Source organism: Varroa destructor, unplaced genomic scaffold, assembly GCF_002443255.2.
Source record: "Varroa destructor unplaced genomic scaffold, Vdes_3.0 BEIS01000001.1, whole genome shotgun sequence".
Lineage (NCBI taxonomy): Eukaryota > Metazoa > Arthropoda > Arachnida > Mesostigmata > Varroidae > Varroa > Varroa destructor.
Genome location: NW_019211454.1, coordinates 48337891 through 48360336, shown reverse-complemented (window position 1 = coordinate 48360336; position 22446 = coordinate 48337891). Strand labels below are relative to the sequence as shown.

The 22446-nt window shown below is 42.2% G+C and overlaps 1 protein-coding gene and 1 long non-coding RNA gene across 6 annotated transcripts in view; one reads left to right on the top strand and one right to left on the bottom strand.

Annotated features, from left to right (window-relative positions):
* Positions 1-19692, bottom strand: part of LOC111255572 (E3 ubiquitin-protein ligase HECW2-like) — a 41260-nt gene extending 21568 nt beyond the window's left edge. The window contains exons 1-4 of one of the 4 annotated variants that reach the window (XM_086978176.1): positions 19029-19692; positions 17451-17552; positions 5692-6015; positions 4043-4563 (exon numbers count right to left, since the gene is read on the bottom strand). In XM_086978176.1, coding sequence (XP_086834302.1) covers positions 4043-4287 — 245 coding nt within the window. In that variant the 5' untranslated portion in view covers positions 4288-4563; positions 5692-6015; positions 17451-17552; positions 19029-19692. Of the gene's footprint in view, positions 1-2101; positions 2457-4042; positions 4564-5691; positions 6016-17450; positions 17553-19028 lie in introns of those variants that run through there. The other 3 variants (XM_086978175.1, XM_022817670.2, XM_086978177.1) reach the window with 3 other exon arrangements.
* On the top strand, positions 11541-19301 carry LOC147758746 (uncharacterized). 2 transcript variants are annotated; one of them, XR_015319616.1, is made up of 2 exons: positions 11541-14194; positions 14478-19301. It is a non-coding gene; the product is annotated as an uncharacterized LOC147758746 (long non-coding RNA). The 2 variants fall into 2 exon arrangements; XR_015319615.1 differs by having other exon boundaries at positions 11541-14211.
* Positions 19693-22446: the final 2754 nt, after the last annotated feature.

The window sequence follows — 22446 nt, the reverse complement described above, 5'->3', positions numbered from 1 at the left end:
CCGTATGCGTCCGTACCATACAACTGCGAGCATTGGGCTTTTTCCACTTGACAAGATGGTTACCGAAGTAGCAATGTTGACTTGAGCTATTTCCGCGTAATACTATGTTGTTCTTTTAGTTTGACCAAAAGCTATTTTAGTCAAAACGGAAATTCACCCATTATCAGGTTTCTATGCATAAGGATGAAGGCATTTTGGCTAGAATAGAGAAAATTACGTTTTTTTTTTTCTTATTTTCATAGTAGATAGTACAGTCAAATGCTTTGTTATGTTATTCTGAAATTGTTACTGAATTTTCAATTCAAGTTTGACAAATATCGTTTTTTACGCTCTATACGAATTGAGAAACACCCAGACCTCTTTGGGCGGAAGGCAGACGCTGCCAAAATGCAAGCAAATCAAGAGGATCCAGCAGATATATGCCACCGAAGATCAAATAAAAGATACTTAGGCTTACTTATACCCTTTTGCAAGAAAGCTCTTGAAATGTATATCTGTCGTTCTTTTTTGCATCTCAGATACTTTACATTCCTTCTTTAGCATTTTCACTTTCCATTTTCCCAAACGATGCCCGTACATAGTGCAGGAGTCACATTGAGCAAGTTTCCAATAAAGGCATCCTTTAGAGTTATGCGTTCATTATGGTTTGATGTGGTCCGGTCGCATGTGATGCAGCGGCACAGTCCACTGCCTGGTCACGCTTCGTTCTACATTACTGAGAGTGCAACTAGAGTTTTTTGCTTCACAGTCACACGGAACGTATTAAACAAAGTGACTGCAGGCAAGAAAGGAAAATATCATTATTGTCAAGGGGTCGGCTCCGACGTTCAGCGCCAGCCCGACTAAATCGTGTCACAATCACGTTTAGCAGTTGGGTCTATTACTAGATACGAAGATATTAGAAGATAGTGATCCGAACAGAAAACCTGTCAGAAGTTAGTACCGGGCGCTGAGTTATATATGAGATTAAAGAAAACGTCAAGGGAATGACTATACGATATTACTCGTTTCGGTAATGAATGCATTGATCATCTAAAGGACGTTAAAAACGCGATGTTATTATGTAACGGATGGTACCCGCCAAACGCGATTGATGTAGTGTTAGTTAGCTAAAGTTCGCCGTATATTTAGCTGAAGTTCGCCGTTGCGCTAGACCAGTGACAACTCCTCTTAGTAGACGTCACCTTATTTCGGACTCACTTTGTGTCGAAAGCTTGGTCAAATCTAACTAGCAATCACTGTTGAAATATTGGTGCTTACGATTAATACCTAAGAGATTTAACGCGGGTTAGGAGTTACGAAACGATGTTGTTACGAATCAACTCAAAGAACTGGACGCTCAGCAGCATAAACCGGTTTGTACTAAATAATCGCCTGATGATAGGGTAAGGGGGCGCTCTCACGTTGACCCGCGTTTGCGTGTGGATGGACATTCAGTGATTGATTGCACAGAAATAATTTTTTATTGGCTTGCAAAAGTCTACGCCCCCTCGATTTCCGCAGTTGGAGCGAACGGTAGCTACTGAAATTTACGGCTCTGCATAACCCAGCAAACGGTATTTGTAGATTACTTTGAACTCGCTTTTGGCATATGACGCACTCACCGCCGATTATATAGATACCTCGAACTGACGTCAAATAGCGGAACACTCAACAGATTTGATAACACGTTCTGCAAGACTTTAGGCAGCCAACCACGAAGTGCCCCTTATATGGCAATGTTAAGGCCTCAAGTCATATATAAAACGAAAACTAGGCTCGTCTTTGAGTTTTCTATTTCTCACGCAAGTGCTTTAACACCATAAACGTAACATAAGTTCACGCAGCAGTAATTTAGGCATTCAGAGGGGGTCGCTGATATAACTTTCACTTCTACTGACAACAAAAGAAGCGTAGGAACAAACACCCTAGGTGTATATTCGTGTGTCTCAGGACAAGCCTACAGTTCGTATCGTTATAATCACTTGGTGCTTTCCTATGATATACAAATGGCGCTTGTCAGCTCTGGACTGGCGAACAATAATGGCCACAGTCCGAAATTCCACGCTATAGATGCAATTCCTCTATATACACTATTATCTCACTATTATTTGTACCTTACCTTTTTCTATACCTGCAAAATATCTGATGTCGTCCCTCCATCCCTAAATCAAAAGCGGCTTCTGTGCGTCAATAACGCAGGCAAATGCACTGTGGCACTGCACTCTATGAATCAAATGCCACATTAGTCAGGATCATCGTACCTGTTCGCTGTATTTTGACACTAACGTGCCACAGAACCATCGCTTTAGTACCTACTCACTTTGACGAGTGACTCGAGCATCACACACTAATCCTCAAAAAGACGTAAATTCATGAAGACAAACGACGAACCACTTAAGCATCAACTGTCAAAATCGATGCCTCGTACGTCCACAACGTATTATAAACTCGCATGGTAAATTGATTGTTAACAGCGTTAGAGACTCTCGTCAGTATGGGTATGTACTACTAAATAATCGGCAGAAGCCATCGACTAGAGAGGGCCTACAACTTTCACCACCACCACCACCACCACCACCAGGGATTAATCACTAATGTATTTTCGTTTACCATAAAGATGGTGTGAGATTTTAGCGAACCTAACAAGCAAATTGTATCTCGACATCTTTGCAAGTTTATTGTGTGCCATTTAAGGCCAGTGATATGCTAGTAAAAGGTAAAAAAATAGCAACTAATAGGTAATAAAGGTAAAAATAGCACTACGAAAAATAATGTAGTAGAAGGCTACAAATAGAAAAAAAAAAAAAGCCTAAGAAACAGGTCAGGTATCACCTATTTTTTTTAACTGTATCAAAAAATACCAGCAAGGAACTAGAATATATAATAACACTACCCAGGTAGCTAAAGTGCTAGACAGGGGTTAACCCTTTGCCGCCTAACAGCTTTAGCAAGCATGTTATATCAAAACCAGATATCGTCATTCTCCAGTGAGACAATTGTCATGACAGGCGAATAGCCCTATATATTTGATCAGCTACAGGGTTGTAACCGAACACACAGTTATAGTCAGCCCGCTTAGGTGTTGTCAGAGATGCAAAAAGCCCCCGTCATTGGTTGACTACTACGCGTTCATCGAAATCTCACAGCATGGTGTAGTTTCCTATACCAAAAACAAAAAAAAAATACTTCTAGATGAAGTATTTTTCGATAGCTTTGTTTGGGTTTCTATACATCGTAGTAATATTATGGTTGCAGTGTTGGAACCGAAACAGAATAGCCTAGCAAGCAAATACATGCTCCAAGGTAAACAAATGTTATTCCCCTCTATTGTAGCCGTGCGTTAAAATGTGTCGATTCAAAAGTTCCGTCGGATCAGTTTTCCTAGCAATTAGGATCTATTTCCAGACATTTTTCTGGAAAAGCTGATTTTTAGAGTGGTGAGCTATTCGTTTGTCTCCTCAACCTCCGTGACCACGCGTGTTTATGTTTAGAGAAACGTATGTTTTGCTCCTCCCATCTCTTTTTTTACTCCCTCTCCAGCAAAAGTGCTTAGAAATTCTCTAAAAAGCTATGCATCGAAACAATATCATGCTGATCAATATTGATCGGCATGATATTGTTTATCTTCGAATTTAATATTAAGTTCGAGAAAAAATAAGAGAATGAAGAAACGGGAGACATAATTTCTAAAAAGATAACGCGTTTTTTTGCATTTTATACGCGAGTTATTATTTTCTAACAGTTGAAGCAACAAAATGATTATGCAACCAACTAAACTACCACCATTTGATAAAGAAAAAAGTTTTGAAGCCTTATTTTTGTTTATACGATTCACAGTTTTTTCAGCTTAATTAATTTTCAGTGACGCGACTGATCGGAAGCTTGCGCGATTCGAATTTATCTTTTTTAATTTAGGAAAATTAGGAAAAAGCGTATTCAATTCTTGTAAAACTATGCCAGTAGTGTATGAGATTGAGTTAACGAGTGGGAGTAGCAAAGAATTTGCATATAATTTCTATAAAAAATGTTTATAACACTAAGAAAAATAATCAAAACTTACCTCGGTGTTGGCATGGGTCCTTGAAGATTATCCAACTGACCCCCTTGACCAACAACGGAATGGTGACGTGGAGACGCCGGAAGCTGTTGCTGGTGTTGTTGTTGTTGCTGCTGCTGCTGGGTAGAATGGCTACCAGAGACCGTGGCATGGGTGTGCGTATGCGGAGGCAGGGGTAAAGGGTAGGGGCGGTGCGCCCCCGCCAGGCCCCCAGCTGCAGAGGGGCCCGGCTGCGCGGTGGGCGCCATTAGCGCCACGGCGCCCCCTCCACAAGCTCCAGCCACCCGTTTGTCTAGGTTAGCCCTCCGTGGTCTTCAACTTTAGGCCCCTTTGCAGCGGCCTCTTAAACTATGTTAAACTGTTGCGCCTCTGCACCACGACCACGACCACTACAGCTTTAGTGCGCAGTAGTGCTTGATGGGCAATTGATAGCCTGTAGCAGGACAACACCAGGAGCCTCTTGAATACCACTCGACTTAAAGCACTGCGAGAGGTGTCCAGCACAACACGAGAGTGGCATTCTCCTGAAATAACAGTAGAAAATAGAAGGTAATGCGTTATTCTATTATAATCATTATTATTAATACTTGGCCAGACGTGTTATATTAATGAATTTTTTTAACATCTTCACATGTCACCTGATAAGTTGCCTGCAACAGCCAATCAAAATTCACTAAGAGTCACAAAGGCGTTTGAGCCGTTTTTTAAAATTATCAACGCACATATTTATCAAGAGATTTATCTCAATCAATTAGGTGGATAGAACGACACTAAGAGGAAGTGACCCTTATCCGGTGGTTGTGAGCTCGCTCACACTCGTTTGACGCGTACTTAGTTGATGTACCATTGGCACATTTGCACACCTCAGCATTCTTCCTAATACGCAAGAAGGGGCTGTGGACCGTCAACAACAAGAGAATGCTTGACAGAGAAATACGTACAGGCCCATATGTACTTCAAACTAGAAGCAAACATTCCCGGTACAACATTCGCCGACTAACGTTTCTACCCTTGAAAAATATAGTGAATTTCAATGAGCTTGTTCCGAAAAGAAGAGAGGTAAACGTGAGCTTTCTATAAGCGCGGACTCCCTATCATATGACACTTTCTAGTATCACGTTGGTACCCAATTTTGAATGAATAGACCCAACTTGGAGTCGTTGTCTGCTAACATGCACAATTTTAAACACAAAAATGAACTTACGAGGCTTTAATGCAGATTCTTCTCTAGCGATAATAATCCAAATCTATCTTGTATCTTTTAGGACTGCGAAGACTCATGAACGGAATTATATATAAAGGGTAGAACATCTAAAGGCGGACTTATTCTTACTATTACTCCTAACTGAACAAAAAAAAACAGCTTTCTCAACAGAAAAATTTCCACGTGCTAAAAGTTATTCTTGACGGTTGTACCTGTTTAATATAGCCATTATCCACCGCAAGTACAGCTTTAATTCGGGACCTAAGCCTGTTACTACGAGCCAATTATCACTCCGCAATTAAGTTTCGACTAAGCGTTATAAGTGACACACTATATATAAGCAGAATTAAATTTTGGGCCGATAGCAACTGAAAGTGCAAACGTTCAAAACAGCCAGTAAGTATAAAATGTGCGGAAAGTTTCTAGGACGCTAACGGCTGGAGCTTACCTGGATGACCCGACTGGCAATTGACTTCCGCTCTTCAAAACGTTTTTTTATACAGTTTTTGATAAAAGTTTTTGTACGAAATATATAGCTTAGGCCACTCGGTGAATTTTCTAGTTGAAATGCGGTTTATTTTTTAAAAAATCTTTTTCGAATTTTTAAAAAGTCGCATAAAAGCTAGTAATAATGTAGACTGTTCGTTTCGGGCGAAAAGGTGGAAATTAATAATCTGGGTGAGCTTCCTTTTTGCGTGAACACGTTGAAGGATAGGTGATACTCGCTCGAACCGAAGTACTGGTTCTCATCAGAAGAAGAATTGGCTTTTTTCTGGAACCAAAAAGTAGCAAATGAAGACATTACGGCAAGCTGGACCAGTTTATATTTGTCCAATTTGGAATGTTTGAATACATGCCTGTGTGCTTCCGGCAGATGGCACATAGACTGTTAGAGCTAGTCAGCTGTTAGTTCTTCGCCCACACTAAGATTACATATGTGCAATAAATGTATACTACGCACACTAAAATGTTCAAACGCTTGTGCCAATAGGCTTATTGCCTACATCAAAGGATGACTGTACTGAAGACAATGGCGGAAATAGACCAAAGTCGACATTTTGCCTAATGTGATCCAATTTCAATGGGGTACATGAAACCAAAGTATCATCGTATTTTTACTGCAAGTGACTAATAGCTAGCGATATCAACGACACCAGACATTAAAATTGTGATTTAGAGGTAGCTGCAATAAAAGGAATGATTTGGCATAAGAAACAATTTCGTCCTAGATAAGATAAACCATGTGTGACTTAGTAAAGAAAATATGATACACCAGCGAATAATTAAAACAAATAATCATGTGTTTTTTGTCTGTGCTCGTCAGGCAAGTACGAGAATTTGTTCCCCTAGTAAAAAGATTGTCATAGTCAATAACGACCCAATTAAAATGCTATGATATATAATTCTGATTCAACGGTACAGGCTTGGTCACGCAACGACGTCTTTAGCCCCCTAACAATATTCATATCATCGTCAGAATGTCAAATACATACACAAAATTATTCTTCAAAGCACAGCGCATCGTTTATCGTCTATATATTGAGAAATTAAAGAAAAAAAAAGAAAATATTTAGATTATCGCCGTCATTGGTTAACCAGAGGCCCGCATGCAGAATGTTGCTACTTACAGCTTCTTCATTGAAGAAATAGAGCAGCAATTAGTAACCATTTTGATAACAGTACGATACTACTGTTTAAACAGGTTGCTAAAAGATAAGTGCTACGAGAACAGAAACGCTTACTCAATGTGAAAACATAGCGAAGCACTGAATTTTAAACGCACAAGCCTGAAAAATAAGCGCCTGCGCTCTGGAGCAAGAAATCATTCATTTATAGTCATCATTATTTATTATGATGACAAAATAGTTTACTAGAAAGCGACCAGTCAAACCAGCTGAATATTTTCAATTATGTTTGCGTATTTATGCTACCTTGATTCATATGTATGGCGATATACGGTCTACTTACTACAGTTTCGTCACGGTACCACGGAACAAGCTCTAGAGACTTTCATACAGATGATAGCATGAGTGACGCCCGAAATGAATTTTTCCGTACATATTTTTGTATGGTATGTTGCCGACAATGGGCTACGCGTTCCAATCATCGCTCATATCGTCAAGGCACGCTGCACTAACTTGGCTGTATTTGATAGTAAATTTTAGAAAAATTCAGAGCGAAGTTTACTATCAAATACAGCCTTTTACTGGTAATCGAAATCGTGCCGTGGTACGAAATATCGAAGAACATTTTCAATTACAGGCAACGCCTAACACAAAAGACACCAGCTGAGAAAAATCAAGGGTACATGTTATAGTATCTTTTCTGCGTATTCCGCACGAAACTGGATAACTGGATTTTGAGTATCTATGCGTATCATTTTTAGGAAATACCGCTTTTTTTGTTATAGTTAGCATAGTTATTCGCATGAAGCCCTCAATTTGCTGTAAAATGTATGAGAAATCGTGTCAGATTATTTTCCTAATTAGCAAAGACAAATGCCGCAACACGTTTCCTACGGCAACACTAAATTCTACTTCCCAGGCCTTGCATCGTCCTTACTATTGCAAATTCAGGACACCACTTTCCACCAAAGCGTTGTAATAAATTTCCGGCAACCGTCAGTTGTTTACTTAGCGCGCCGAATAAACAATTTTAACCAACTCACAGTTCTGTTTCCCTACATATTTGCCAGACTTTTTTTTTTTCCAAATAACTAATTGACTGCACACTCGGCACAATGTGCCTATAGTCGAAATATAGCCTATATAATAGAAATTATTATTGTGGTTCAAAGGCCAAGTAGATCCTTTTTTTCACAACTGTTATTGTAAATTGCTGGCTCCCTTCTACAGTCTAACAAATATCGATGTAAATATTAGCAGCAAATACGCTTAGTAGTTATTGAACTAGCTTTCCAATCAGCCACCATCTTCCTCGAACCTTTTATATATTTTAATAATAATCAATGAGAAAGACGATAATTTGTTTGTATTTAAAATGTAGTATACGTCTTGCATAAATGGCACCATATACATTAAATGGTACTTAGCAATAGAAGGTACCGAAGGCTGGTGCTGCTTTGCACCCTTTGGCAATGAAACGCGCTAACCAACTTAGACTAAAACATTTCTAAAAAAAAGAAATAGGAAATCTTTGAGATACCCTTGTCCGAGAGAGCCACATATTCACTTCTCGGTTTTCAATTACTGTTTGCGTATGGGTGGTATTACAGATTCGAAGCTTTAATATCTAACATCGTCTGCACATCCGAACATCGAAGTTCTCAGTATAAGCGGATACGAAGTTGACTACGGCGTTGTTTCATAGAGGCACTGCAGATACTGACATTGAATAGGAGCATTAATAGCTTACCAACCCGAGTAGTACTGGAAGCCCCTCTGCGTCTGAGAGCACTATGTCAATGCACAAAGGATGAAAATATAATCGTTCGCCATTGTTGCTTCTAATGGGCACAACGCCAGTTTATTGATGATAATGTTCAAAAAAAAACAACCGCATATCAATGGCTGAAAGGCTGGGTTTCTTGCCAGCGACGTCAGGGGTCACTGGTCCGAGCTTCATCATGACATGCATCTACGTGATACGAGCGATAAAATACAGACGGCATATCAATGAACCGATACAAGTAGAAAGAAATTGGGTTCCTTATGTGTGGGCATTTATATCTATGAATGATGCCCAGGTTCAGGTCCCTTTCAAAAGACAACAACTTTACAACAATGAAGATCTATTCAAACTACGTAAACACTAAATGTACGTGTCAAAACAGCATGTCTGCAGCCACTAAGCAACAACCTGACTTCTTATAAATAGACCACAACGGCGCTAGAGGAAAGAAAGCATATATTTACGTATGTCCTATGGAAGCGACATTTTGCGCGAAGCGTAACAGTCGACCAATGGCATCTCTTTGCTAATCTTCCTCGCCGTAACGAAGCGACAAGAGGAAGCTTGAACAAGATGCTGATGGGAAGAAACGTCACGCAAATCGGGTAGACGGGCTAAATTAAGCACCCTAACCTGCGGAAACGCTAAATAAATTGTTCATTAGGTATACCTATCATTGGCACGCGTATCGATCGGTGTCATTCATATCACCGACGTCTTTCAAGCAGCTAGCCTTATATGACTTCGAGGATATTTGCGCCATTAAGCCAGCAGAAACATTTGCTACAGGGAATGTACCTACTATGTACGGTTGAATTGGTGGTCACAAAAACTATAAAGCAATTTAGCATTACTAATCGCCCGCATGATCTGTGTTTTCCAGATATATCCATTGTTTCCAACATTGTTCGAACGAAGAAGCAGCGTTTAAAAATATTAGGATTCGGTGCAGTAAATGTGCATTTGCGCTAGGATTGTCAACGTTTAGCTTGGCAGCAGGAGCGGCCGAGGAGACAGTTCCATTGAATTTGTTCCGTATTCTGCCACCAGAGACAACTGGAACCGAACGACGCATTAGAACAAATCATTGCAAAAACGCGTGCCTCGGCATTTGTGCAGTAGTTGCCTATTGTTGAAAACTTTGTTGGTAAGAGCTAAAAAAAGCTGCAACGTAACCATACAACAACATTTATCTTCATATCTAAATACGAGCTTCAGAATACGCATCTAACAATCACAACAGCGCAGTACACGTAAAAAGTGCAATCAAATCTCCCATGGTAAACACCTTGCCTAGTGTTAGATCGCGATATCACATTGTCAAAACGATCTTCACCAGTCCAAGCTCTGATGATCTGAAATCACCAAAATTGAATGAGGATGACCAGGTTACTCCTTCGGCAAGTACGGTATACCCAAGTAGAGCACGAGAGATTTCTGGTAGGGGTTCAACGAATAGTTATTCATTGGAAAAATCGCTGAATAATTGAATGATCATTACAACGACCACCGTGTCAAAATCGTCCGCGGTCACTGCTTATATCGAAAGCAAATGTCACGATTGACACTTCAAAGATGGGCTGCCCGTGCTATGTATGTTCATGCACGCATGTGATGTACAAGGATTCATATCTATCAAACATTTTCGGCTTGCTTGTTCCAATAAACGTAACCGTATTTTCCGAAGAACGGAACATTGCTATTTCTCGCACCGGCTACCTCTTGGTTCAGCCATTATGTCCGCTATATGAGCGTGCGTATCGCCCCACATTGCGCGATTCGCCAAGTCTGCTAGGATCCCGAAGCGTTTCACATTCGCGCACGACGAGTCCAATACGCTAACCAAACCGTACAGTGGTGCTTATAGAATGTAATAATGCAACCCATATCGACGGGTGAGAAACGTGGGTCGGATTGGCGTAAATAATTTGCCACCTACTGAATCACAAAAAGAGGTGATGACTGAAGTTGTTTTTCAAGAGTTGTGCACGGAGTTCCATCGCTTTGTAATCATCACATGTGCTTATAGAAAAGAAGTAGAAGAGAATAGAAGAACCAGGAGAATAGAGAAGAAATAGAGAAGCAGAATACAATATGTGGCATTTCCGTTTGAATTCAGTAGAGAGTTCCCACGTCTGATTAGTCCGGGAGTCGTTATCTTGTTTACTAACTAGAACTAATTAGTTTACAAAGATTTAATCGGCGTAGAAGAGGCATCGTAACAGGATCATAATAATCATCAGTTGGGGGTTTTTTTCCGAATTAAACTTCGACGGTGGGAATTTCACTCGTATCCATCCCCAATTTTGCCGTTTCCACTTCTCACCAGCCTCGCTGGTATGCACGCTGGCTGCTTATCAGCTTGGCTGTGCCAGCTTCTTTGTACACAATGGATGTACGGATACTACCCGAGCGTAGGTAATTACTCGGTTGCAAAATCAGCGGTAGCACCACCTCTAAAGAGTGCAACAACGGCATGACGAAATTTGCTGCTCGTCCATGTGTACTCATCGGTCCAGCCATGTATTTGCTGGCCGGATACGATCCATTCCGTTATCATTACTGTGTATAATAACAAAAGTCGAAATATGTTTCGGACACTTATTGTATTCTTTATTTTTTTCTTTTTTTCCGTTTCCCTGTCTTTATGAGCTATGCTGTCATTATTTTACCGAAGTGTGCTGCCATACTTTATAAATATTTCTACCCATCATTTTCACTCCATCTCTCTATGCCATTCAAAATTTCTGACTCAACAGAGACACGTTTCACCGGCGGCGTTGCTGTTATGATTCGGAGCTAGCGATGGCGCCGTTGTATGCTCAAGCAAACGTATATCTCAGAACGCGGCCGTTCGAGCAGTTGATGCCGCTGGCAGTTGTTCAAGAGCAGCGTCTAACGGTGTTTGAAGCGTGGTTTTGCGTCCATTGCTGTTATTGTTGGTGGTGCTGCTGCTGCTTCTATTCTTTTTCTTTTCTTTCTCTTTTTTATTCGATGTCTCAATTCCTCTCGGTTCATTTTTAGCAGTTTTTGCTGCTGCAACGAATCAGATAGACATACAAGACAGGATCTGAATGAAGAGAGAAAGATTGGATTCGGTAGCATTCTCTTATAACTGCACTTCGAGCAGATATGGTACGACACTTCCAGGCATGTAGTGCCAAGTAGCCATAGCAGTAGCTCAATATGGCCAGTTGTATAATGTTTACGGATGACTAACGGTGATCATCTACTATACAAACGAAACTGTTAACGTCGGCCTCGGCAGAAGGCCCTGTGTATCGAGAGACCTATCTGCAGCACCAGGAAGAAGATAGATGGACAGTAGACTAGCCAGACGGTGAGTGGAAGGGAGCAGTTTCATAACCACACGAAAAGCCCAACGCTACACGATGAGGACATTCGCTAGAAGCAATTGGAGACGATGACGTTGAATTGTGTGCCGCGTCTAATTAATACACACCAGTTAGAGGTAGTGTTGGAACTAGCAAACAGTTTTTCGCTCCGAATATTCTATCCGATCGAACTGATCCGCCCGGATGTATACCGTGATCATAATCGGAGTTACCGTTACGATCGTATGAAGCAGCGTGTGGTAGTCATTACAGTGATCGAGTACAAGTCAGTCAGTCAGTCAGTCAGTGATCAGCGATTGATTCTTCGTATCAGCTGCCAGCCAACGCAGAAACTTGCAGACAGCGACACAACTAGGACGTCGAATCCCGACGTGTTAGTAGACCAGTATCGCACTGATTGATGGATCACGCGCAAGCGGACAGACAAACATACTCTGAGGCATACGGAAAACGTGGATTGTATGGCGCAAGATAGGACGATGCCTGATTCAAGAGGTTAGGGTAAATTAGCGTTCGGCCGCTGGCACGTCAACTGGACAAAGTCGCTAGCCATTGGCAACCAGATCTCCCAAGATATATAGACACAGACTAAACGGACTTATGGCAAGGCTATTTCTAACTGGACCAAGAGAATATTATCACTTGCTTATCAAATAACTGCTTAGTACCACTCTAACCCTGAAGCCATTATACCCGAGGAACAACAATTGTACGGAAGGGGATTTTCCTGATACTCGACAGTTAGCTCTTTTACTAGAATGGAATGCAGGCCGACGCCACTCGCCACCACCGCTGTAGTTAGTTTTCAGAAGCTAATGATGGTTAGAATAATTCTCTACAAGCTCTTTGTCCCCTCAAATATCTTACGTTCTCAGTTTGCCGTCCATATTTATGGTATCTATGGCGTCTATTCACTCTATGTTTCACGGTACGACGCAACCCGCCAAGCACAAAGACGTGGAAAGATCTAGGCGTAGTTCATTCCCGGTATAGAGGCAAAAGCTTGTTTGTCACGCACCGCTCACTTGCATATCTGTCAAAACTCGAACAGCGCAATTATACTATTTTACCTGTAATAATATTGTAGTATTATAGTAGTTCCCGTATAAAAAATACAAGCGAAGTGGTGGCGCCAATGGTAACCGCACAGAAGTATCAAAGATATCGACGACGGAGAAAGTGACTAACCACTTGGCCAAGACGTCTTTTTGGACGCACGGCGATAATGCACAGTCTTACAAGCAAATGTTAGAGAACGTACAGACACATAAAAATACCCATAAATATATCAGTCGATAGAAAAAAACGTGCTTTGAGAGTGAGAAGCACAAAACGATCGACATAACGCTGGTGACACCTATGTATATATATCGTTTGACACGTTTCAAACCCATAGACAAATCTAATAGGAACGAAAGAATAGGGTAAATATCAACGGCTCACGAGGCCGCTCGTGTTTTTTGATAATCTGTTACCGTGTTGACCGCTTGACACCGAGAGCAACGTCCACGCGTCGATTCGCTCGTTGCTTAAAACTGGCGAAAAAGTATGCCATCCCGAATTAGTAGAAAAGAGTTGGAGCTAGCAATGAAAACTAAGACAATAAGAGATAACGATGCGAAACAACAACGCCATTGTTACTAGACGTGATGAATAGCGCACTAGCGCTATGTAATGATTTTATTTATTGAGTATTCTTTGCTTAATGTTAGGCGTTCCATACAGACGTTCGGCTAAAAGTCCTTAGATTAATGGAAGAAAATCGCTAAATGATTTAGCTATAGATATTTTTAGCAAATTTGGCGGCTGGCTGAAACGACCACTTATTTAAGGTTGTTAAAGAAATCACTTAGCCACCCTTTACCCAGTTTGTATAATACTTGTTAATGAAGCAATCATTGCTTAGAATATTTAGCTTGCGGCAGAGGAAAACGGCTGTAGTTGAGAGTGAGGCACATATTCGAAATTCTGAACATCAAAATCAATTCAACACGACAAATAGACGATTATCTAGCAGACGATTGTTTAGTTCTGCCTTTTAGCATCGCTTCGACGCAACCAATGTGGTTGTTAAGCTTGAGTTGGCAAATAGGACAGTCGGCTTCTCGCTACTTTATTGCTGAGTAATCGTTCGGTCAACTTTTAGCCTGAGTAGATTTCGACAGCATGGGAGAGACACGTCAGGTTCACCCACCAACGAAGTATACTATGATAATTATTGGATCGCCTCCAATTAGTCGATGGCAATACGTATGACGACGAACGCGCTTGAACCAAACGAGGATCTAACTGCGATATAACTCTAACAAGAGAGACCCCTTATTTCTACCAATTTAAATTTATTTACTGATTTACCCACCGACGATTAACGTACGAACTTTTACAGCAGCAGTGACAACAATTAGTCGCTGCCGCTACTAACAGCTCTAATGTGCTTCAATATCTGTTTTCTTTCTTTTTCTTCTAGAATCTTCGTTTAGCTGCTCGCTTGTTACTTCGAACAGTCAAAAGCAGTCACTCAAAACTACGCCCAATAGAAAAGAAAAAAGCGATCGGCGACGGGGCCGCCACCGATGCGATGATGCCAAAGCGAGACGACCAACAAACGTCGCTATTAAAAGAAAAAAATACTACGCAATTACATTACGTAGAGACGTTCTCGGCTCATTTTATCACTGCAGCTGCCCTTAAGGCAGCAGTGGAGGCGGTGATGGCGGTTCACGGCGCTTTTTAACGTTTTCTAACGCAAGGCTGATCTGATCTCACCAGCTGAACAGGCAGCCACCGCCGCCGCCGCCGCTGCAACCAATCAAGCTGGCATCAGTAATGCGTCCAGTGAACGCGGGAGGTGCTTAGGACACCCATTCTACGATGTCATGCACTACGCCGGGGTTACTGAGAGATCACGGCCAGTTGAACAGGCGAACGCAGCGAGAGCACCGAAATGGAAACATTGTGAAAGTAATAACTAGCACCTATGTTAATATAAGTAAAGTATACACAGAAAAGTTGGAGACGGAGCAAGCGATCGAGTAGTGCACGAGTGTGGGGAAAACGTAGCAATAAAGTGCCCTTGTCGATAACGGCGACAATGGCGAGAACGGTCACCGCCTAGTAAGTGACGATACTTCGGTACGCTAATGCGGAAATAGGAGGCCAACGGAGGAGTGTTATAATAACACATTTCATTCAGAGTCATCGTTAATGGAATGGTGAAAGCTACCAGAAAGGGTTATTGGTAATGGGAGAACTTTTCTTCCGCGTACTCCAGCCTGCCTTTTCAATTACATACTGTCGCCATCTTTGCATTAGTGTAGATAGAACACATAAATGCTATTTTACACTGTTGCCGCAGAAAACGACCGTATACATCTAACAAAAATTAGGGGGTGATTAGAATTAGATTAGAAAAACTACATAGCACCCTTTCGGATGACACCTAAACATAGCAAACTATCTGAGCAACTGCAGGTCACTTTCTACGAAGTGAAACAAAGTCCAGCAGATTTAACACGTGTCCTAGTGTTTTATTCGGTGTCCTAGTTGGACAGATAGACATCAACCTGACCACGTTTCACTACGCTAATCATGCAGGACACACTTATGTCGTTACCGCTTTCACGAAACCTATGTTCAAATAACATACCACCGCTTTACTAATAACAAACAGCTGTGTATGCGCCACGACTTACGTCGTCCATTTGAAGTAATTTGTGCGTGCTATGGATATAGGGAGAAGGCAGGGGCCGGCGCTAAAGCCGAGACTAATCAGCTAATGAGCCGTCTTTCTTATAATTCATTGTAGCATTTACTGAGCCAAGTAATCGTCGAAATGTGTAGTATAACTCGTTCGATGCGATGCCACATGCCCGCGCACATAAGCAGCGCACCTACCGATATCGGTAGGCGACTCGTCCTGCCCTATTAGACTTCATAAGCAGCAAAAACTACGATAGTACGCAGCTGGATTACTGCCTCTACTCAAAAGACCACCAAAGTCATGGCGGCGGCGGCGGCAGCAGTAGTGGGCACTGCTCGCCCGGATCGGCACTCAGACAAACGCAGATCTACTGCTACGGTCCACACAAGCACATGCGGGTCCAAACTCGTGTGCCACCCAATCTTACTCACATGACCTATACGTACCGTATATGTAGGTGTAAGATAGATTCTCCTGTAGCATCCGCCACAGCCAGTCCTAATATCATACTGTAAGCGGTTTCTGTCGAATGCGAATGCTACTGCTGCTGCTACGAGCTGACTGATTGACTTGTGGCCTGCATGGGTCGCGCCTGCCGCAGCAGCGGCGCTGAACACCACCGCAACGTTGTGCTGCCACTCGGGTCGCTGCTCCCAAAGAGCAGCCACAAAACCCGAACGTTATTCGTTGCTACTGCTGCTACAGAAGCAAAAGCTAGACAACAGAATAGAAGTGAACCGGACTGAAAGGCAGAACCGCACTGAAGTGCCGCAGCAAAGCACAGCAGAGGCCGCGGTTGACTTCGCTGTGCCTAAACCAAAGTCAGAACAGCAAAAGCACTAGCCACCAGTTGCCTAGAAGCAACAGTAGTCGTAGGACCACTGAAACCGTCGCAGCAAAGGCAGCGGCAGCAAATGGGCGGAGGTTCACTTGCTGGCTGGCTAGCTACATCTAGCTACCTAGATACCCGGCTGTAAGCGACCACTTCGCCCGTCATTTATTTCTGCTCCGCCGACATTCTACGCTAAACTATACAATGCAATATAACGCAACACTACGGTGATGGATAAGCTGAGGAGCGAGCGCCCATTCGACGACGAACGACTTCACTCTCTGACAGCGCCGAAGTCCACGTCAATGACAAACCTATCGCTAGTATCATTACAGAATTCATCTGTGGCCAGGGCGCATACTACTACGGCTGTGATTCTTGTTCGGCAACACACTTAGTGGATCTGTACAGTTAAATAGTAATAGCGCATAGGAATACAGGTAGACTAACATAGCTTAATAAGTAGTCTTCATCACAGGTGTGCTAGTTTTCGATAGTAAGTCACTTAGAATACTCACAAGCGGAAAATTGAGACCTACTATAATTCCTACATTTAGTAGGCCACTGCCAGTGATTCCATGCCACGATACTGCCCAATAGGTTTGCGGGTATGAAAGATACATAACATCGGATAGTTAGTGGATATTGTTATAAGCTCAAATCTTAATACCAATGATCAGACTGCATCGCCCCGGGTCGATGTAACACTTCCAGAACCGATTAAAGAAAAAACGACTACGACTTGCACTTAAGGTTAAAGCAACAGAGGGAGCATTACACACTCTCCCGGTGAAATGAAAAAAAGAAAGAGATAGAGAAAATATTTAACTAGAGTTCTTTGTGTATGGAAATATGTCAAACTACAGTAGGGAACGAGAGAATTGATTTCAGTGTTTCATAAAACTTACGTTGAACTTTTATGTGCAACCGGCACAGTATTTCCGTTGAATTCAAACAATGAGGTTTCATTTGATATGAGCTGTTGTTTCCAGTAACCGGAAAGCACCATTCTAAATGCAGATAGACATTGAAAGACCATGGAAAAAAAATGAATGAAATGAGTGTTATTTGTAAGCTTGGTAAGCCAATGCTCAAGGCTTATTTTTCCCGAGTGCTTAATGTATTGTCATAATAATAATAATAATAATTCTAATGTTGTTCCAATGGAAGGAGCTGATGAACAGTCTCAGGAATGGGCGCCCATAGCAAAAGCCATTGCGATGATATCGATGTGATAGGTCACAGCCTAGATAGCTGTGCAGGCGAGGACTTGTCCTTAACAAGCCAACCAGATAAACGTCAGACATATAAGCCGTCGCAAGAGAGTGTCCATGACGACGACCAACACTAAGACGAAAGATACATAAAAGGCCAACGAGCAATCAGGATACGGCTAAATAGGTGACCGCCTATTTAGATCACACACGTCGAAAGAGTGTCATAGTTTTCAAGCAAATCATCAGAAGGCAAACTAACAACGCGGTTGCAATGCGCCTGAATTATTGGCTCGACTCCACCTCTTCACAATCATACTTCATAGCTTGACAGCCAGGCACATACTCCTTCGACAGAACAGAATTGAAAAACTATCATAGCAGTACCTAGAGCTATTCTCTCAAATTTGTCTTCAAGTACAATCCAATTTCAATTTTCCCTGTCCTAAACTCTAGGTCTGATGTCCATTTGACATTCGTACGGACGCTGTACAACGACTGTGTACAGATCGCTGGACTTCAACTGCCACCGCCGCCATCACTAGAAGCAACCGGCAACTCTGATCGTCGACATTATCTCAGCACGTTGTCGCTATCACCAGGCAGGACGATCCCATAACTACAGCAATGTCTAACTACGGACCACTGATGTTACACGGTCGCCAATGAAAATAGCAAAATCACCATTAATTCTCGCTATGGGCACAGGCCACTGAACGTCGACAAAGATGATGGCGACTTGAACTCACTGTCCCAACCAGCCGCAATACAACCACTACGCGTCGACCCGAATCCTGTTATCCATCCGGCCTTGCCCACCAGTACTATCAGAAGCGACACTAGCATGAGTTGCTTTTGCAGAATACGACAAAGAACGACAGAATACAACTGAGCTACAGCAGCGACAGTGAAGTACCGAGCAATAAATCCCACGACGACGTATCGATGACGACCACAGTAATGTCAACCGGAATGCGGCAACAAATAACTAACAACTGACGATAAAAAATTCGCCACCATCCGGCCCCCCAGCACTAGCAGACTGCGATCTATTAGTCGCACCGGCAGTGGACCGTACCCGTGCGGTTTCAGTCAATAACTGTTACTGATCAGAGCGATGCATAGGCAATTAAATGGATTCGAGCAGAGCTAATCCGTGAACAGAGTGAACCGAGGCTGGACAACATTAGCGGAACTCCGACTCCCTGCTAATGATAATCTGGGATACCAAAGAATCTAACCAGGATACATCAAACGATAAGTAGTACTCACAGTATTTTTCCGCAGAAACGGTAGCGCGAGAAAGGTGTTCAGGCCGATAGCAGGACTTCATGAATAAATCGTCGCCGCAATAAAACCAATCACTCGAAATAATACTAATACTGAGTCTTCCGCAAATCTGGTTTCAAGCACACACACGTACGTTGATATTGTCTTCCTATACGTTATAAATTAGTTTACAATAGTTAAAAAATTATCCTTATCAAGCACTCGTTACATCGTGTTCAAGACGATACCACCGTTCACTATATATATCATGCATAGTGGTATAATTCATATGTGGAGCTTTGTTCTTCCTCTAGCAATAATCATTAGTACACGGAGACGCCACACGAAATTCACTAGCTAACAGTCAGTCAGCCAGGCGGCCAGTCAACTAACGAATACACGGCTGGAGAGTTTCACTCACTGAATCAACAGCAGTACTCTTCTAGCAGAAGAAAAGGAAGCTGCTAGAGAGTCAGCCAGCCAGCAGCCGCGGCTCCACTTTGCCTCTGCCATCATAACCCCGCTCACCCACTCGCCTGCTCACTGCCTGCCCCACTCGAGCCAGCCAGCGCAACATAGCAGCGGCAGCAGAAGCCGAGCGGGCGGCGGAACAGCGGACAAACAGGGAGACAGACGACCGCTGAATGGAGCTACGAAGACAACCAACGGCGGCCACCAAGCAAACAGCCATTGCACACAAGCAACATCGGCGGCCAACACAACTCAGCCAGCCATCTTTCTGGAGAGCAGAGTTGTTCACATCCACAGTGGACAGCCAAATACACTCACCCGCTCACTCATACAGAGCGAGAGAGAGAGAGCGAGAGCAAGGGAGGAGGGGGGACGGCATGCACTCTGATTCGGCCACCGACCGTAAACATCCTCTACTGGAGCGATACTTCGTGTAATAGATGGTGAAGCGCTCTTGCGCCTCGAAAACAACATAGTAGTGGGTGTGTCTTTGAGGGGGAGGGGGAGCGCGAAGCTTTGAAACGGACTGGGACAACAGAAATAGTATGAGGCGTGTGGAGTGAAATGCATTGTTTGCTTCATAACAAAGGAAACAATTTGAGTAAATTTTCCTACACTAATATTAAACGCAAATTATGAGAATTTCATTCCATAAAGCTATGCCGACGATGAAAATAGACATGTGTTTGAAATTGTATTTATCCTCAGAAGAAACCGATATGTAGATATGCGATTGAGGAGCTCTATAGGAGAAGAAAACGCACAATGTCTTGGTGTTAGTCCAGTTTTAAGCAAATGTCAAGTCGAGCCCCTTCACAAAATCACCGTCAAGCTAAGAGATTTTATCTCTCTTAAAAAATCTCAGTAAATAATATTTGGCATTTAAAAGTAGTCTTACCGTAAAAGATCTCTTGGACGATTTCTTGTGTTTCACGTTGAATGACAATAGGAAAAAGAAGGGACATAAATGGTAACGAAAAACCATCAGCATTTAAAAAGCACAGAGATGTTACACGGAAGCAATGCAGTATCAATGTAATATGCGCAAATCACATTGCAGGAGCAGTGATTTCGTAGGGCATACGTAAACGATGCTATGAAAACTGCAACGTTTTTTCCCGTAGCAAGTTTAATGGTTGAAATATAATTTTGCGCTGTTGAAACATACGAGGTCGCAGGATAGTTTGTTCGCGAGTCGTAGGGACGGATAGAGAGTAACGCAGAAAATTGAATCGAATTGTCTAGATGGCTTAGTGCATTCTTTAGGCCATGTGTGCGCTAAGCTAATTAAGCTGGCAGTCTTAGAGCCAGTTCTAAAACCTCTAGAAGGTTGAGAGCTGTGAGAAGCAGACATGGTCCGGGTCATGAAGAGTTCACGCATATATCGATAGGTCCACAACAGACTTAACTGTAAAATAGTGAGAATGGAATGCTCGACGAAAAGAGACGATGCGCGACCGAATCTTTATAATTCGAACATCAGCCTAAATGTTAATACGTCTAAATGCTTACAGAAGGTCTTACTCAAGATGTGCAAGTAGGAATCTATAAAGTTGTAGGAGGAATAGCTCAAAGATAGCAACAGCAATGCCGATCATAGAATAGTAAGCCTAATGTACACAGATGACTAACCAAATCCGATTCTTATCCAAATGTCCGACATCTTACCGATAAACTTTCTTAATCGATATACCTATCAAAATCGGCTGAATTGCTTGAACCTGAACGTAACAGACTCCGTTTTCGAAATATCTACAGAACGGCCAAATGTGTTGTAGCTGACTTTGAGATTGGCCGGCTGAGCATAAAAGGAACAGATGCCGGCTCTATGGGATGATCTGCGAATTTACACTATGAGAATGAGGTTGTCAGCAAAACAATGCGCCGCAAATTTTCGGGGAACCCAGAAGAATTGGGAAGAAATGGGACGTTTGTATAAGAGGTACATTTGATGAATTCACAACGAAATTCTATATGATTACACGGAGTTGATGAGGAAATAATCAGCTGAATCTGCATGACAAGTGTAGTCAGTCAAGAAACGATTGCTGCATGTGGAGCAACATAAACCCATTTTAAATGACGGGATAATGGTCTAGCAAGAAATATGTTTATAAAACATCGTGCGCGATGACATCCGAGTGCCTCCGTAACACACAATTAGGGGCACAGCGAAGACGCTTCGCCTATTACAATAATGTGTTGTCAGTCAGTGGTATTGCTGCAAGCACAAGAAGGCACGCTCCAAAATTCAAACAAAATTTTTACTAAAAATATAGAATCCAATCTGATGTTCTGTACACCTCTCAAAAATTAAATCAAAACCGAACAAAACTGAGATATACTTATTGGCCGATAGTTTGTTAGGCTATCACGACAATTCTTAAATAAAGTGGTAATATAAAAAAGGGTCTCGAAAGACTGAAGTGCATCGGATAAGATAAATATTATGCTACTAGATGAGCATTGTATTCAAAGCTTGTCGCACGATTCTCTCCAAGCAATCCAATAAAATAGAATTTTATAGACATGCTAAATGAGGCCGCTTTATGTGACGTGCCCAATGAGACATGCCATGGTGAGAGGTTTACTTTAGCTGAGCAAAACACTATTAATTTAGCTATTTTGTTAGTATGTTTGGTTGTCATGCCATCAGATTCCTTTTTTTGGTGGGACACTTGGTGGGACTAAAAGAGACCCGCTAAAAGGCTACCTGGATTAAGCCGTTCATAATGGGTGAAATTATTTATAGGGAAAACATAGTTTTAAACGCTGTACCGAGAACCGCTCAAAAAACTGACCGCTGAATCGAAGTCTGAAAACGAGTGAATGAGCGACCAGTCAGTAGAAGTGAGTTTAGTAAGGTAAGGGTTGCAGCTACTAAGCATCTTTCTTCAAGTTCTGAAGGTGCTTAATAAAGGCTTTCAGCTACCACAACAGCGTAAAGGTT